This window comes from Camarhynchus parvulus, chromosome 3 (genome assembly GCF_901933205.1).
Source record: "Camarhynchus parvulus chromosome 3, STF_HiC, whole genome shotgun sequence".
NCBI lineage: Eukaryota > Metazoa > Chordata > Aves > Passeriformes > Thraupidae > Camarhynchus > Camarhynchus parvulus.
In genome coordinates, this window is record NC_044573.1 from 90,023,507 (window position 1) to 90,041,734 (window position 18,228).

At 41.2% G+C, this 18,228-nt stretch overlaps 2 protein-coding genes across 6 annotated transcripts in view; one reads left to right on the forward strand and one right to left on the reverse strand.

Annotated features, from left to right (window-relative positions):
* PRSS35 (serine protease 35) overlaps window positions 1–6,115 on the reverse strand; it is a 45,316-nt gene extending 39,201 nt beyond the window's left edge. For 3 of the 4 annotated variants that reach the window (XM_030944392.1, XM_030944396.1, XM_030944395.1), the window contains exons 1-2: window positions 5,922–6,115; window positions 3,190–3,351 (exon numbers count right to left, since the gene is read on the reverse strand). The gene's annotated coding sequence lies outside the window, so the exon portion shown is untranslated. Of the gene's footprint in view, window positions 1–3,189; window positions 3,352–5,784 lie in introns of all 4 variants that reach the window. The other variant, XM_030944394.1, reaches the window with a different exon arrangement.
* Window positions 5,395–18,228, forward strand: part of ME1 (malic enzyme 1) — a 156,801-nt gene continuing 143,967 nt past the window's right edge. Inside the window, exon 1 of one of the 2 annotated variants that reach the window (XM_030944389.1) lies at window positions 5,395–5,967. In XM_030944389.1, coding sequence (XP_030800249.1) covers window positions 5,863–5,967 — 105 coding nt within the window. In that variant the 5' untranslated portion in view covers window positions 5,395–5,862. Of the gene's footprint in view, window positions 5,968–6,211; window positions 6,356–18,228 lie in introns of those variants that run through there. The other variant, XM_030944390.1, reaches the window with a different exon arrangement.

The window sequence follows — 18,228 nt, forward strand, 5'->3', positions numbered from 1 at the left end:
TGAAGTGTGAGTGGCTATGTAGACATGCAACTACTTCTATATGTCTCTTCCTAATTTACATCTGACTTGAGAAGCGCTGGAAGTTCCTATTGGTACCATGTGTATGTGGACATGCTCTCACAGTGCTTCAACATCTCCAGCAACATGTACTGGGCCAGGCACGGCTTTTTCCCTGTGACATCTGGACAATGGAATGTTGACTAACAGAAATTGTAACAGGCATTCTTATTGTTTTATTGATTGATATATATATATATATTATGTATGTATTATGCTGAAATAATTTTAGTATTTTTATGAACCCAGCAAGGGATTCCAAAATTGTGGAGTCTTAGGATACTTATGACTAGTCGTTGAATTTCAACAGTTTAACTAAATTTAATGCATGTAGGATAAAACCCTTAGCAGAAAGGAATAAAGCATGAGAGGTATGAAGCAATTCATACTGGTCAAACAGCCTTATAGAAGCCTTAATAGAAGAAGAGTCAGAAATCGAAGAGTGGGATCAAAGAAAGCTGGTGAATTCATGAGGAGGAACAGCCTTTTGCGGCTCTAATGAAATTCCTGTAAAAATGCCTGCATGTTCAGAGATTTTGTCACTCTCAGCAGTGTACTACCTGCAGAATCACATAACAGTCCACGTTGGAAAGGATGTCTGAAGTTCATCTGGCCCAACCTTCTGTTGTCAACAGACTGACCTTCAAAGCTGGATTGCTCACAGACTTGTCAAGTTTTGAAATGCTGCAGGCATGAAACTCTTCAACCTCTCTTGGCAGCCGCTTGAGTGCTCACCACCCTTCTGCTTGAAAATGTTGTGCTTAAGCCTAATTGCATGTTCTCCAGGTGCACCTAGCTACTGCCGCCTTTTAGCACTGCACTCCTACCTGTGAGAGGAGCCTGGCTCTGCCTTCTCCACACCCATCTTCTGGCCAGGGTGTGGTGTGGGCTGGGGCCAGTGGTGTCCCCGTTTGGGCCAGCAAGGCAGGCAAGGTGTCACCAGTCATGGCTCGTCCCACCATCCTCACTGAAGGAGGAGGGCAGGCTGGGGCAGCTGAGAGCAGCCCTGTCCATGTGTGCTGTGCTGCTAAGGCTGGCCTGAGGCTGAGCTGAGGATGTGAAGTGGGGTCAGCCCAGTGAGGGTAACCAGGGACAGGGACAGCCTCATGACTGTTGAGTGACTCTGTAGTGACAAGGCTGTGGAGGCCAGGCTGGCAGGTCAGCCCACAAGTGGTCAGGGACAGCCTCATGACTGTTGGGTGACTCTGTAGTGACAAGGCTGTGGAGGCCAGGCTGGCGAGTCAGCCCACAGGTGGTCAGGGTCCAGGACAGCAGGGCCCATGGCCAGGCCCAGGTAGGGCTGTGGCACTGCTGGGGCAGTGATCAATGACCCTGAGACTGATATGGGCTATTGAACCCTGGCAGGGTGGGTGGGAGCCCCGGGAGTGTGGGCAGGGACACCCAGGCTGTCAACACTGAGAGTGTTGGCACTTCGGCATGTCAAATCTTCTACTAGATTCTGCTCTTAACTTCAGGAGTGCATTGTCTACTTTGAAGTATATCTTTAAGAAAAAACACCTTTGTGTTATAAAAATCACTTCAAGATAATAAAAAAATCATTATTAAACAATAACCTCATACTGCTTATACAGTTCAATTTTTGCTTCTCCTTCAGCTTAACTAAAAACATATGTCCCAATGATGAAAAATCCAATTTCATTTTCAAATTACCTAGCACAAGTCAGGATTGCTACCCACTACTGTAAAATGTTTATGTTAAAGAGACTTTAAAAATGCTTCAATTAGTTTGTAGGTCATGAAACAATTAATCTTTTTTAAAACTAACCTTGTGTCCCTGCCAAATTTAACTTGGTATTGCCAACCCAACAAAAAAATTTATAACTCAATAAAAATTTGTAACTCAATAAACAAATGTATAGAAACAAATGTTTCTATAAATACATAAGCAGCAAAAGGAGGGTTAAAGGAGCATCTCCATCCTTTAATTAGTCACTGTCCCTGGAGGCATTTAAAAGTGGTGTAGGCGTGTCACTTGGGGCCATGGCTTAGTGTTGGACTTGGCAGTGCTGGGTTAACAGATGGACTCAATGATCTTTAAAGTCTCTCCCAATGAACTTACCCAACCTCCAACCCGTCAGAAAAGGACCCGGGGTTATACCAGATCACAAGCCCAGCAGAAGTTAACAGTGTTGCACTATTGCAAAAAAGCAAACATTGTGCTGACAAATATGGAGGGCACTGGCACGGTTCAAACATATATAGTAAATCTTTCCATTGATTCAGGGCTGGTGAGGTCTTGCCTGGAGTACTGTGACCCCACAGTGAACACCCAACTGTTACTGGTAATAGTTAGACTACAGATCTTAATGGGGTAAGTCAGACACGACACACAAGTACCACCCTAAAAGTAGTTAACTGGATGTTTTCATCAGGACATAGGAGTTCCCTTCCTCTTCTTCCAAACTGGTAGCCCTGAAAGATAACCCCTCCCCAGTGTCACAGCAGGATATGCAGCTCCCAAAATCAACAGTGGTTCAAAAAACAGTTTGAGGGAGTCCAAATCCTCTGATCACTCATACAACATGAGGATATTTCCAAAGTTCCATTCTTCAATATTTAAACACAGTGAGTCATCTTAATTAAATGCAATAAAGAAATTTCTTTTCCTGGACTTATCTGTCCTTACTACTGGCTTGAAAAAGCAGGTTGTCAAGTTCCTGGCAGAGATAGAGTTAATTTTCTTCCTAATATCTGGTAGAGTGTTGCATTTTGGGTTTAGTAGGAGAATCATGTTGATAACAATGATGTTTCAGCTGTTGCTCAATCCTGTTCACCCTCAGTCAAGGACTTTTCATTCTCTCATACTCTGCCAACAAGGAGACACAAAAGCTGGGAGGGAGCATAGCCAGGATAGCTGACACAAAGGGATATTCCATACCACACAATATCATGCTCATTAAATTAAACCAGAGGATTTGGCCATGAGGGGCCAATTGCTGCTCAGGGTAGGGCTAGAGTTTGATCAGAAGGTGGTGAGCAATTGTCTTGTGCATCACTTGCTTTTTTTGGGTTTTACTCCTCTTTTTTTGTTACCTCAATTTTAATTACTATTATTACACTGTATTTTACTTCATTTTGTTTATCAAACTGTTCTTAACCCACATGTTTTACCTTTTTTGAGTTCTCCCCCTCTCAGGAAGCGAGTGGGCAGCTGCATAGTGCTTAGTTTCTGTCTAGGGTTATATCACACCACCAATCTTCCTTCTAGTCTTTCTTTTCCAAGGACTATTTCAAGTGGAGCTTTTCATATATCCTCAGTACAACTGAGAAGATCTGAGAGAGACAAGAAATACAGAAGGTGGGAAGAAACCATAAGTACTTATGAAAAATCATGAGTAAGAAAGAGTTTGAAAAGTGTTCCATACAGAAACCATTTGAGAAAAAGAATTAAGTGCCTGTCAGAAAGGCAAAACCACTGTATTTTCTGTCAGAAACATACCAATAGTGTACAATGCCCACTAATAATCTGAATGTGGGCTAACATTTACAAAAAAATAGTCCTATATAGTCCTATATATAGTCCTATATTGTATAGGACTATATTATGCCATTATTGTGCAATGCAGTCCTCTTTTGGAATAATGACCTTTGACTGCAGATGTAACTGCTGAGCATTACTCTGGACCCCTAAATTATTTTTACAGTTTGAATATTTTGAGGTCCTAGAAAAGCCACTCTGAAATGTCTCTTGATCAAAGACACTCTGTAAAGGCAATACAAATGCACAACTGAGTTTGAAGGAAGTTATAGCATCTAGAAGAAAAGTAATCACTAACAGCAGACTTGGACAAATAAATCCCTACTAATCTCATTAAATGGTAAAATGTTCCAGGTCTCAAGTGGAAGATTTTTACAGGTGACAGGTGATACATGACACCATTTTTTCTTGCTTCTTTGGTCTTCCTTTTGAGCTGAAGAGATCTGTTGCCATTCTTACAACTCATTTATCTCAAAAGATAGTTATCATTTAGTTTTTATTAGTGTTTGAACATAACAAATGGAAATAAATTGCATTTTTAGAAAGATAGGGAGGAGTAAATTCACACTAAAAACACAGTAGTAAATGGTTTCTGAATTCTGATTACATTAAAAATGTATATATTCCAATGAATTTGACTTTAATTAGCTGCTTCATTATATACCTTTTATAACTTGGGCAAAGTGAGTCAGGACAAGTACTTGGCTGGGGTCAGACCTCTGAGCAGGTACTCACAATGATTGCAGCGACTCTTCACATAAATCAAAGAGGGTTTTTTTATAAACAGTGTTGCAACATGAAGATAAAAATTACATCAGTACACATTGCTGTCAGACAAAATATTGTAGTAGGTAAGCATTTGTCAGAATGGTTTCAGGGTACTCACAAAGAAAGGAGAAATGATGTTTCTATGTTGCTCTTCAATTTTATAACTAAAAAAGAACTGAAATGAAGCCACATATCCCTGATACCTGATAGTAATATTCAGGATTTGGGTGGGGAGGAAAACATTTAGCTAGTCAGAGAAATCTGAGGAAAGCTGGGTAATTGATCAGAAAGACTTCAGGTTTAAAGTTTTGAAGAAAATTTTCATTTTAGTTTACTGCTTTCCATAATACTGAGATGGTGGAGCAAGGGACTAATGTATTTACTGAATTTTCTGCTGACTTGCAAGTCAAATTTCCAGAAATAGAGACTTGGAATGCTTCCAACTTTCCTTTGTTAGTTATCTGCAAATAAACTTCTCAGAGCTACTTAGGAAATTCGGTAAAAGCCAGATTCTGTGGAAGTATTTTTTCTTAATAAAAGAGTAGGTAGTAGGAAGGATACAAGGCCTACTGATTAAATGTGAAGAGGTAAGTTTGAAAGAGCCGCAAAATCTGTATCTGTTCATTGCTGCTTGACAACAGAAACAAAACTCTTCTAAATTAATCCTCTAGTCACACATTTAAAGCTGTGTAAATTCTCCAGCAGGACTACAGCATCCATATGGAAATTATTTTTGCTTACATACATGAATTTAGAGGCCACAGTCATACAGCACACGATGGGTTGTATGCAAAGAATTTCAGACCATACTGAAAACAAAAGTCAGGGCTAGCGGTATAAACCAGCTAAGCACCTGCTCTGCCCCGGCACTCTCCATCCTGACCAGGCATAACCCCGACCACCACAGCTGAGGCTAACCCACAGCTAATTACATCAAACATGTGCTCTGGACTGTACGAAGCTATGCAATCCGTCCCCTCCGGGAAAGATTGGATTTCATGGCCATTTAAATAGCAGAAGGAAAGTGAAACTTGAACGTGACTCAGGCGCAGAGGCCCGGCTCCTGCGTGAGGCCGCGCCGGGGGGGTCAGCGGGCTCCGGGCCGATGGGCTCCGGGCGCGGTGCTCGGCAGCCCCCGTGCCAAACCCGGCGTGACGAGGCAGAGCCGCGCCTGCGAGCCCCCGCAGCAGGTGATCCCAGACCGGCCTCCTTCTGCGGGCGGCCCCTCCGCTGCGCTGGAAGGCAGCGCAGCCCGCATCCCCGGCAGGGCAGGGCTGCGGGTCCGCACCCGCGCTGTCCTTCGCACCTGAGCGGCCGCTCGGCTGCGCGCGGAGCCGCCGGTGACTCAGCGGCTCGCCGGTGACCCCCTCCCGCGGCGGCGGCGCCTCGCCACGGCTCTGCCCCCTCCCTCTCTCCCTCCCGCCCTCCGGTAGGATCATCCCACCCCGCCGGGCGGTCACCTCAGCAGGAGGAGCCGCCGCCACTTTGCCTCTGCTCCCGCAGCGACCTGACGGCAGTCAGCCCCGCCGCGCCGCACCATGCAAGCAGGGAAGGGAGACGAGAAGAGGCAGGACGCCGCCCGGCCCCTGCAGCTCACCATGAAGAGGGGCTACGACGTGCTCCGCGACCCCCACCTCAACAAGGTAGGGGCGGGCAGGGCAGGTGCGCCGCTGGGCGAGGAGGGCGGCTGCCGAACGGGTGACGAACGGTTCTGCCGGGCGCTGCCCCCGGGGCCGGGGCCGCCTCTGGCCGCCACCACCTGTCACGGCGCAGCGGCCGCCGGGCCGGGGCCGGGGGCGGCGGGCGCGGGCAGCCGCACTTCCTGCGGGCCCGGCGCCGCTTCCTCTTCCTCCGGGCGGCGGGGGGCGGCCGGTGCCCTGCCCGCCGCCGCCCCAGCGGGCCCGGGCCGCGGAGCCATCCCTCGGCAGCTCCCAGGGGAGAGGAGCTGCCCCAGCAGCACGGGGAGGAGGATGCTGCTGAAAGTTACGCCGCTCTGATGCGAGTTCCTGCTGCCGTGCTTCTGTTTTCCCGGTACCCTCCTTCTTTTCCAATCCTCTTCTCCACGGATGCCCCACCTCGTTTCCTGCTGGCAGAAGTGGCTGTTGGTGCTGTCCTGCGTTTTCTCCCCTGGCAGGGTGGAAAATGTGTTTATCACAACTATTCCTCTTGGAGCTCTAAAATGCAACTGCAGTTTCCTCCCCGCTCTGCATCAGCTAATGCAGTCAGCTTTTTTGAGAGATGCCGTAGCACAGCAAAACCTTTTTGACACATTCCCAGTTTGCTTAAGAATGATAATTCAGCTTCATCAAACTTTCTAAAGGTGTAAAACTAATCTGGGAAACATAAAGCTGAGGAGAGAAGTGTTTGCACAACTGCCTTGATAAAGATGCAAAGTTCAAATAATAGAATAATTAAATTGGCATGACAAGCCCTGAATTTACTGCCAAAATGAAAATTGGTTAAAGGTAGATAATAAACCACACCTAGCAGATGAAGCCTTGGTCAGACCCTTACCTCCAAATTTCACCTTGCACATTAACTGGAATGGTGCTCTGACTTGTACATCCGCATTGGAATGTATATACAGTCATGTTGCTTATTGCTGAGTTGGATAAATTGTTGGACAAAAACTGTTTCTCTAGTTTTACTGGACAGGTTGACTCATCACTAAAAGCTCCGTGTGTAAGTTAGATGAATAGTGCTTTTATTAGTCTTGGTGCTTGACTACAAAGTTTCCTTAGAGGCTGTCTTAAGTCTGTGCAGGCCTGAGAAGGTCTCCCGAGGTCAGGTTAAAGGAAAATTTACCAAAATATAAAACTCCCAAGAAGAAACCAAGGAGAGGATGTTTTGCTTGGGGTTGCGTTTAAGCAGCTGTAATATTCATGGAAAAAGTCTGATTCAGCATAACCAGGAAAGCCAACCCAACAGAAAACTCACCTTGTTTAAAGAAATAAAAAGGGGCCTGTTCTAAAGTGCATTGACTGAAGGGCAGTCAGAGGCAGGCTCATTGCTATGCAAGAGCACCTTACCTCTTGCCTCTGAACAGTGTACAGTAAGGATGGGTTGTCACAGATGAGGTGCTAAAGAGGAAGGGCGTTGCTTGATTTTAATATACAGAAGAGGAGAGTTACAGAATATTCTGAATTGGAAGAGATGCACAAGGATTATCAAGTCCAGCTCTTAAGTGAATGGCCTGTGTGAAGATCAGACTGCCAACCTTGGTGGGTTAGCACCATGCTCTTCCTGGGTTAGGTTTTATTCTTTTGTACTCTCTCAGCTGTGGTGTAGCACATGTGTACTGTAAAGCAGAGAATAGTTGTTCATTACCAGCCACATCCACCCAGTGAACAAAATCTGATGTTAGAAATGCTCAGCTGAAAAATCTTTGTGCCTGTGAGAAGAGTCTGGTCCTGGTCTGGTAAAGGATAGATAATCCCATTTTCTGACTGAGACAGGTGATGTTTTTGTGGGTGTAGATGTACTACACCCTAATATATGTATGTACACCCTAATATGTGTATATTTGATTCTGTGTAGGTGCACTAAATTCAGATATGTTGAGGACTGCCCACATGGTTGCCAGTTTGATAGCTTGTGGCCTGCCTGCACACGTGGAAGCTGCTACTCCCAGTTCACTTTTTATTGTCAAGGTCGTTAAACAAGCATCAGGTTACTGAGAATTCAATTTAAAGTCGATAAAACATCTCCTTTAATGATTCTAAAGTACAGGGATTTCTTGCAGGCCTGCAAGGTGCCAGAACTTTTTGCTATCTTGGCCCTGTCAAGGAGTTGCAATTTCTTAGGAACAGCACTTTCTTTTGGATATGGTGCCAGTTTTACGAGGCCTATTTGCACTGTGTCACTGTATGTGACAAAAGTAGACTGTAAGTACTAAATAGTGGTATCTAGCAGTGATTTGTAGAAAAGGAAGGCAAATGATGTTTTCAGGGTCTCTTAAGACAGATACCCTGGCAAGCAGGTAAAACTGAATTGTTTTACCTGTTTGCCAGCTTCAGCTTGCAAGCTTCAGTATGTAGAAGCTTGGGGCCTATGTCCTCAAATAACACATTCCTTTTCTCAGACAAATTGAAAATTTTACATGGGACCATTCATACCTGAACATCTTTAAAAACAGGTGTAAGAAGAAAAAAATGCTAGATTTAAAAAAAAAACCAAACCCAATCAAAACAGAAAACCCAGTCCCAAAACCCTGTCTCCATTTAGGTGCTCCATTTAAGTGCCCCACTCATTCAACAATAAAACTAGATTTCTGCACACTTGTCCATTGCTTTTTATACTTAACCTTCCTGTCTTTTGAGAGAAAAGGATGTGTGAATGCCAGGGTAAACACCCAAATTTCTTCTTTTCTGCTTGGCTTCTACTTCTACTTGGATGGCAAAATTGACTCCCTAGGCAATGTCATTCTTAAATCCTTAATGTTTGACTATGTTAGTAATTCACAAACGTGTCTAACCTTCAGTGCAAAAAAGTTCAATAAAAAATGTTTGGTGGTTTTGTGATTTGTTTCCCCTCCCTTCCCTCCCCACCTCCTGCAAGGCATTTTGGGTCCCTGAGTGGTTTGTGCCATCTCAGCAGCAGTGATACATCAAAAAAATGCCAAACAGTGAATTGTAACAGACTGAATTTAATTACTTGAGGATGTGTGTCCAAGTCTATGGACAATAATTGTAATTCAGTTTATTGTCTGAAATTTTAGGCTGTTAGTGTTTAAAAGTGTATTTAGAAACTTTCTGATAATTGTCTGTCTTTTTCCCTTAGGCAACCAAACACATTGTAAATAGCAATTACAAGGAAAACAAACACAGTTTCACTTCTTTTCACTGAAATAGATTTGTCTGGGAGTTGTATGCTCTTTAAGCTGATGAGCTACAGAAGTGTGGAAGTAATTTGCTCTCTCCCTACTGTAAATCTCATTTATGCTTTGTTTACAGTTTTAAGGCACACAAACAATTTAACACTACAGTTTCATCTTTATTTTTTTGCCTTTTAATATTTAGGCAAACCATATTCTCCTGTAAGCTGGTTATTTTCAGAATGTTGGTGCGAAGATAGACAAACACGCATTTCACTACAAAACTTTCCCAATATCCTGTATTAGTTGCCAAGTGTAAACTCTTCCCTGACCGAGAAACTTTGCCATAGGAAAAATGCTTTGTTTCCAGGCTGCTTTTATATTCTTGCTGAGCAATTCAGTGAGCAGTAAATAAGTGACTCTATTAAATCTAAGTGCTGGAGGGCTCTTTCTCCTCCCCAGATATCTAATTTTAACTCCTCTACTGAGTGACTGCTGTTGTCATTGCTGAGTATAATGTGCTTGTACACTGTTTTCTTTCTCTTTTTTCCTTTCTCTTTATTCAAGTTGCACTAAAGCGCCGTAGAATTTCAGAACAGACTGTCTGATAGGGCTGCTGTATGTTTGAGAGCACTGTGTCCATCCCACCTGCAATTGCATGGGTGTTTTACCCTTATGTCTCCCAGATGTGATGCCCCTGAACCGTAGCAGGTTCTCACTAAGTGACGTTAGTTGTTGACTGGGGTTGATTGTCAGTGCATTGCCTTACTATGGGATTTACTACAGAAGGACCATACTGGAACAGAGCAAAGGTCCATTCATCCCAGTGTCTTATTTCATACAGTGGCTCAACTGGAACCCTCAGGAGAGGTGGAAGAGTGAAGGTGCCTCTGGTGAATAATCAGTTCCAGGCTGAGGGAATGAGCAGGTGATTAGAGGGTCATTAAGATATGAACATATGTCTCTCTTATCAGTTTACATATCCTAGGTGTACTAATTTACTAAAAGTCAAATGCAAACTTCTTAGAGAGACTCATGGACTTCCCATTTTGCTCTCCATCTCAGACAGTAGCGTAAGAATGCTTGTGAAATACAAATAGATTTTGTTCTGTACACAACTAGTTGCTTCTCGAAAAGAAAATTTTATTTTTATTGGGCAACATATAAAAAGGGTTTTATGATTTTGACACTAGTGGGCAACCCTGCAACAGGTCTCAGGAAACCCAAACCTCAAAAAAAAAAAGAGAAATATTCCAGGGAGATTTTCTCTGTCTGATGGTAAAATAGAAGAAGCATTTAAGAGCTTCCTTTAAATAAATCTATTCCTTTAACAAATACCAAGCAATAGAAGACTATTTTTCCTTCTATTGATAGTGTTCATATTTTCACATCTTAAACTTATGTGTGCTTTGGGTGGGTCTTCTGGAGTGGCCAATGCCCAGTGAATGTTGCCATGGCCTTACCTGTAGGTAGCTATTCTGGAGGAAAGCTGATGATGTTGGGGGTGGAAGAGGAAAACACTTCTTTAAATTGCATATTAGAATCACCTGTAATTCATAATTAATTTGTAAGATAGATTTTCTGGAAGTTACTTTATATTGCAAGGGATTATTTAATTTTAAGTGGTCGTAGTAATGAGAGTGCTTTTTAGATGAGAAGATTGTTAGTTCCATGTGAAAGTAAAGATATAATTTGAGGAATTCTTTTTAGTATAGTTGCTGATCACTCTTACTGTCTTCTACTTCCTTTAACTTTTTGCCCTTTAAAACTTTAAAGTTTTTAAAAGTAGTAGTTCTTGATTCTTATCCCTTCCAGATCGCATAGCAGAGCAATTCGGATCTTGATAGGGATAACCACAGGATTTTTCAGGTCTTTGACAAGAATATGTAGTATAGTGGTTGTGCTAGCACAAAAAGTTAATAAATCTGGTCTTTGAAGCATTTTAAAGTGAACTCCTATCAATTTTGCCCATGTGTTTGACAAGCATTACATTTTTTATCTCTTACTGGGATCTTCTACGTTAGTTGCTGTTCTGCAGAACTGCAACTTAAACCAGGAGGTTCTTCAAGTGTGAGGTTGGCTTCTACAGGAACTGGTTGCTCTTTACCAATGAGGATCATAAGTTGCAGGCTGGCAGAATGCAGCCACCTTGTGTGCTTGGGTTTTGGGCAAGGGTGTGAGCTTGATAGTGGCTCACTGGTGGGTACCACAGGGCTGGGTGAGGAGGTTGTCACAATGGCAGTGTATTCCTCCTTTCTGCAAACACCTTGTTGAGGTGTGAGGGAGGAGTAGTCATGCAGGATGTCTTTTGTATGACTGTTTTTATTTTCAGTATGTGTGGAGGCGCTTTAAAATTAAATTCTGTGCTTTTTTTCCACATTTCTTATTTTAAGGCAGATTGTCCTGCATGCTATTAATAAGGAGAAAGTCTTGGAAAAAGCACAAAGTGTTTAAATCAGATTATTTTATCACTGTCTTCTATTTAATGTATACAGCTCACAGTGTTCATTGCCTCCAATACTCTGCTCCTGACCTAGTAGGTAAGTTGCTGTGGTTGGTGTTATGTTCTTTTCTTCCTGTTGGCTTCCAGTTCTTTTCTTGCAGTTATGAAACAGAGTGCTGAGACAGCAAGTTGAGAACAAAGTTCTGTGACTTGAATTAAAAGCAAATAAAATGAAGGAGAAGAAGTTATGCAGTAAGCTAAAAAGCATTAATAGCAACTGAATAGTGGTGTAAGTTGTCACAGGAAGCTGAAACCTAGAACTGTTTTCCTGCAAATCTGCTTCAGGCATTAAAAACTATTTTCAGTTGTGTAATTTTCTTGTGAACTTCAGTAGTTGAATACAAAATTGACCTTTTTACTTTTGATTGAGAAATCCTATGGCCATTGGTTGTAAGTGCTATTTGAAGAGAAACATTAATCTTGGCAAACAGCACCTTGTAAGCAGGATTTCTGTATTTCAATTGAGTTAAATGTGCCTTTTGACAGTAGGTTTTATAGAGATGCTGGCCAGAGTACTTGAGTGTTGTTTTTTAATCCTACTTATGTATGCTGACAATAAATAGGAGTAGAGTTCACTGAGAAATTTTACTTCTGTCTGGGTAAAATAAACTGCAGAGAGTATCTTGGAGTACAGAGGTTCTTTTTTGCATTCTGCACTTTATATATCCAATTCTGCTGAATCAGTGTCTTGTATCAAGCTGTTGCTGAAAAAAACAGAAGTTGCGGCAGTAGGAGGCACAAGGGGTTCCCTCCCCCCAGCCCTGCTTGCCTTGTGGAGGGGAGGAGGAAAAGAACTGTGTGTGACAGAATGTTTCTTATTAACCAATGATCAGAGGTTAAAATGTGCCATCTTTGCTTTGTCATGCTTTCCTCCCTTGCCTGCTCAGGTGGGCTGTGTGTTTCATTCATTACTTGCTTCTGGCTGCTGTTGCCCATGCCTGCAGGGGTTGATGCAGAGTTTCATGCCAAAGGTCTCCTTGCTCCGGGCCCTGAAGTCTGAAAGAGAGTATTAATACCCTTAATTAGGTCCTTCATTAAGTTTTTTCCAGTTTATAGTTCAGAATTTTTGTGGAACAGCTGTTTTGAAGAAGCTTCAAAAGGATCATTTAGTGGAGGACATGATCCTGGGATTTCAGCTGCAGTAGTAAGTGGTTTGTCCCCCCTGCAAACCTGAAGAGCTCTTGTAAGGTGTCATTTGTGCTCCCCTGGATGGAGCAAGTGTATGGAGGTTGCCTGTGTGCTCTGTGGCCCATCATAGCTGGAAGACTAGCATGGAAAACGGAGAAAATAACAGAAATAACACTCTTGGTTTGTGTGCCTGTCTAATGACATTGGTTATACAATAATAAAGTTTGTTGGTAGTAGGCCATTAGTTAAACTTTGTTTGAATGCTCTTGTCATTCGTGGAGGTGCTTTCTCTGTACTTTGTGCCCAGATCAGGCCTGACCTGTGACTGGGAATAGTTTTACAGAAATTATCTTTACTGTGTGGTTTAACATAACGCCAAGGAGCTAAATCTGATATAGGAAAAAGGCAATAGAATGTGGATAGGATTAACAGTTTGTAATATGTGGTAGCCAAAATTTTGTACAGGAAACTGCAGAAAACATGACACACAAACTAGGATAGGTGGGACTTGGAACAAACTTCCCCATGGACAGGTAGAAGTAGCAAGGCTATGCATTGAATTGCAGGAGACTGGGAAAAGGCTTTGGTGTTTCCAAGTGTTTTACCTGACACAGGAATTCAAATATTTAAATTAAGATGCTGATGGTTTCTATTCAGAGACAGAGGATGAATTTGGCTTGACACTAGAATGTTCTGCCGTACCATTCAGGGAGAAGAGTGTCATCCACGGTCACCAACTCATACACAGTCACCAGCACTGCTTTCTGGAAGGGCTTGCAGTCATGAGAAATCTGCATTACCTGCCTGATATATTAAGAAGTGTTATTTATTGTTGGTGTCCTATTCTCAAAACCTATGAAGTGACTTGTTGTTCTGAAATTGCAACTATGCAAGCTCTCTGTGGATTGTGTGGTATGTCTGTTCAACTTAAAAAAAAATCAGAATCATGGATGAAGTCAAGGAAGATAGGGGAAGCCATCTAATAGGTGCTTTAAGAAATTATCAAAATAAACAGAATATTTTGTATTACTATTCACCCTATGCAGCCTTCATAGATTGAGCTGCTATATCAGTCACTCTTTTCTTTGCCTTAACCTTTCTCCCCTCAGCAGCAAATTTATACCTTTAATTGAAAAGTAAATTATTGCTGTCACGCATATTGATACTGAATCTCCATAAATTCACATTTTAGAAATATTTATCTCTCTTTTTTTTTCTTTTCTATTTCTAGAATGAAATTATATGCTTCCAGAGAAATAAAAAAATTGCTGTGTAATTATGTGTTGGGTTATCATTATGATTAATTTTCTTGATTTCGTGATGTGCAGTATGATAGTAGGAATTTAAGGTTGCCTCAAAGCACTGCCAGTGTGACACATTTTACAGATAGCTCCAGGAGCTGGAGCTGACAGGATCTCCCAGCCATAGAAAAGCTAAGGATTGGACCATTCTCACAAATAAGCTCGTGGCATTTATGAGGATGATAAATTTGTGTAGGAGGTATTTGGGAAAGACCTAAGAACCTGATCCTACTACCAGTTTTAATAGTGTAAGATGAGCGTAAATATATTATAGAAGGATTCAAGAGAGGAAGCTGCTGCAGAACTGCCATGAAATTAATAATGCATTAATCCTTAAAAATTACCCATTAAAAAACCAACCTATTGTCATCTGGAGAGTTTGAGCTCCTTTAACCTTCGCAGATTGCTTATTTCCTAGCAGCCAGTGTAGAAAGAAATGTTGAAATATTCATAGTTTGCAAGGTAAGTGGCTTTGGCTGGTCTGACTAATTTGTTTAAAGTGATGAATATTACAGTATCTCATTTTATGTTTAATTAAGATGACTTTAACAATCCAAATCTTTGGGTAATTTCAGTGATTAAAAATGCTGTGGAGAAAGCTAAATTTGTTTCTGTTAAAAACAGATCTCCAATTCTGTCTGAGAATTACTTAGCATATTCCTTGGTATAGCTTATTTTAGGAGTTAATGAAAAATAACCCCTGCATTGCATGCATAAGGAAACATGTTTTGGTCTTAAGCTTTGCTAATGTAATTTGTTGCATAATTCCGGAAGCAAAAATCCTGCCTTAGAAGAAGGAGGTCACGGGGCACCCTGGAGGCAGTCCTTGCAGGCCACTGTGTACTTTCTACTCAAATCAGTGTTTGTAATTTACTTGAACACTGTTAGTGGCTATTCCTATGTGAAACATAATACTCTGAGCAGGACCTGAATTTGTTTAGAATATAGAGGAAGCAGAGGAAGAGCTTTTTATATACATAAAGAACACACAACATAGAACTGAAGGGAAAAAAGCTCTTATGATCTGATTGCTTCTGACTTTCAGCCAAAGATGTGGAAATATTGCAAGATGTAGTTGTCTGGTGTGGGAGCTCAGAAAGCACATTTCTCAGTCCTAAGATATAAGTGAGGCATAGAGCAACCATGAATTTTATCATTGCATGTTTATGCTTAGGTTTTACTTACTTTGTTTGAGTAGCAGCTGTTACCCATTTCTGGCTTAGAATTTTTTTCCCCTCAAACAACAAAGTCTGATATTAAAACAAAATCACTGTTCTGCTTCTTCTTATCCCTCTTGTCATTAGAAGTTATTTGAAAAATTGGAAGCACCTTTGGTTCAATGTAACTTTGCTTAAATAGATGCAGTCCTGAGTCTTCTGTTAGTATTTTTGATTCATCTGTCTTACTAATAAATTGTATTTGTCTTTATTGGAACAGAGTAGGTGCCGTGAGATATGAAATAATTTCATATCCAGTTCAGATTGACTATCACAGTTTAGTTTTCTCCCTCTTGTCCCTTGTGAGTGATACCCTTTTAAGTTTTCTTTTGGCATGGAGTTTAGATAGTACTGCTCTGCATGAGAAGATCAAGAATTATTTTGAAATAATTCCTTTTTCCACAAAGGCAAAAATAATTCTGGCTTTTTAGCCACCAAGAAAAAAAAATCTTTGCCTTAAATCAGTCCTGGAAGAGAGTGCATAATGGTGATTGTGAAGCATGCTGTAACATTTACAGTACTGGTAAGCTGACTTACTGGATTTCATCCTCCATGTACCTGACTTTAGAAAGCAGATTTATGTGTGTGGGATGTATTTACGAAAGAGACAGTAAAGCCTCTTTACCTAAATAGTAAAAAAGAGTTCAATAGTTACAGATAAAAGTCAGAATAGAAGAACATAGTATTGTCCAACTAAAATAAATTAGTTTGCCAAAGCATGTAGCGTTGATTTGATTTGACTTGAATCTCTACTATTGAAAGGTAAATTTATCTGCTACTATTTACCGAAAAATGGAAAAATTTATGAAAATTAATTTCAAAGTTTTGATTTTGTGCTGTAGCAGTTATTGGAGTAATTCCCTAAAGTCCTCTGTTTTGCATAGCTTTGGTTTTGCCCAAGTGTAAGCCAGTTTTAAAAGTTAGGAAGGAAGAAGGACTGGGGAAGAATGGAGAGCCTTCTTTCAGAGGATTGGGATTCATGCTCTTGGACCTTCTGCAGGAGTGAGATCTTGCAGAGGTTTTTTCTTATCTCTGTCCAGTCTTTTCAGTCTTCCTCAGATCATATGTTTTAGGTGACTGCCTAAACATGTTAACATGCCTGACATGTTAATTCCAAAGGTTTCTCTGAAATTCTCTTGCTTTGGCTGGATCTCATGTAGGACAGTTGTCCTTTCAATTCTGAGACATCATCTCAGTATGTTTCAAGTTGCCTATATCCCAGGAGTGTTTTGAAATTCAGTGATGCAAATTTGTAACTTACTATAGTCTTGGGAGAGCATAAAATCGGTGCGGTTTATCTGTTTTTGTGTTGTTGCCTTTTTTTTAGACAAGAGTTCATGACAGATTCTCTGAGGTTGAGGATTACCAATTGCATAGCTTTCTGTTAATGAAGTCTGGATAAAGCATTGCTCTTGTTCCTGTAATAGAGGATTTGACATCTGCCTGGTTTTTCAGGTCAGTCAAGGGTCAGGTAAAAAACCAGCTTGCTAATTCTGAGTTATGTTTTTTAATTCCAATAGAGCATGCAAATTCTTACATTTAGCACAATGCAGTGGTTGAACTAAAAGCATCTGTTGTAGCTGGGGATAAATAAATAAATCTGGGTGAGTAAAGAGGTATCAGAAAAGATGTCTTTACTGTGTACTATAGTACAAAGAGGGCTTGCAGCACTCATCCTCAGCAGCTGCTTGAAACTTTATCTAAGCTCAGAAAAAGTAGAGCATCTCACTTTGCATCTTACCTGGGGAAACATAACCAGTGTGGCTCTGTCTTGTAGCCACTTGTGTTTGCCATAAGAGCAAAAGTGTTCCAGGTCAGAAGTCTGCGTGAAACTGGAGCCTCTGAGCTCCTGCCAGGCTGTTTGTGGTATTGAGCTCTTGTGTTTCTTGGAGTGCAGGGATAAACACCAAATAGTGAATAAAAAGTCAGTACTTTGTTTTGAGGTATAATTCTTGGGAAAAGAAATATTTCTGTAGAATAAAGACACTCATCCTTCAAACTAACATTATTTCCTAAACTTCCTGAACTTTGTGTCATTTATGGCAAGAAGTAACTTTCTTTTGGTTTTGTCGTTACCAAGTCCTCTAACTATTCTATAGTAAGGAGAAGTGGTTAAAACACAGGCAAGAAGAATAGATGAATATAGGAAAGCATCATAGAGTTGTCATAGTGTACCACCAGCAGTTTAAGGAGGGCATGTGGCTGACACACACCCTTTCTAGGTTGCTTTGAGGTACACTTGACAAATCTTTAAAAGCTTTCTTTGTCTTACTTCAGAACTATGTAATGCGTATGAGTACACACATTTCCCTCCCTTAATTACTGAGCTCTGCTTTATCAAGAGAGACAAAATATTGTAGTAGATTGGGCACTGGACTGGAAACTAGGTCATGCACTAAGAATATTAAATGTTAGTCGTTTAGTTTTCTCATCTGAATAGGCAAACAGCATTTGAGAAGTGTTCAGGATGAAGTACTTGGTCTTGTATAATTAGTCATTTTAGACAGTGTTTACATCGTTGTCTTTATACTGCTATAACATAGTTTCTATGTACAGTTTCCTTGGTGGGGGAATCATCTTCTAATAATCATTCAGCAAGCTGATAGTTCTTTAAAAGTCATATCTAAATAGACCTATGTTGAATCTGTGTAGTCCTGACATATTTTATCCGTGTCCTTTTACCTTCTGCTGTATTGCAATTAAAAGTAGAGGGGGTATTAATGGATATGCAGTCTCCTGAACATACAGTTTCCTAGATCCATGAAAATCCATTAGTCAGGACTGCAAATCATGGCCCATACTGAATGCTGTGGGGAGAAAATGAAGATCTAAATAGGCAGGAAGAACTCATCCATCTGTGTAGCTAAACCTGCACCTGGCTTCAGGCCATGCTGTGCCACATGCAGATTAGTTCCAATTAGTTGAAGTGGCAGCTGACCCTT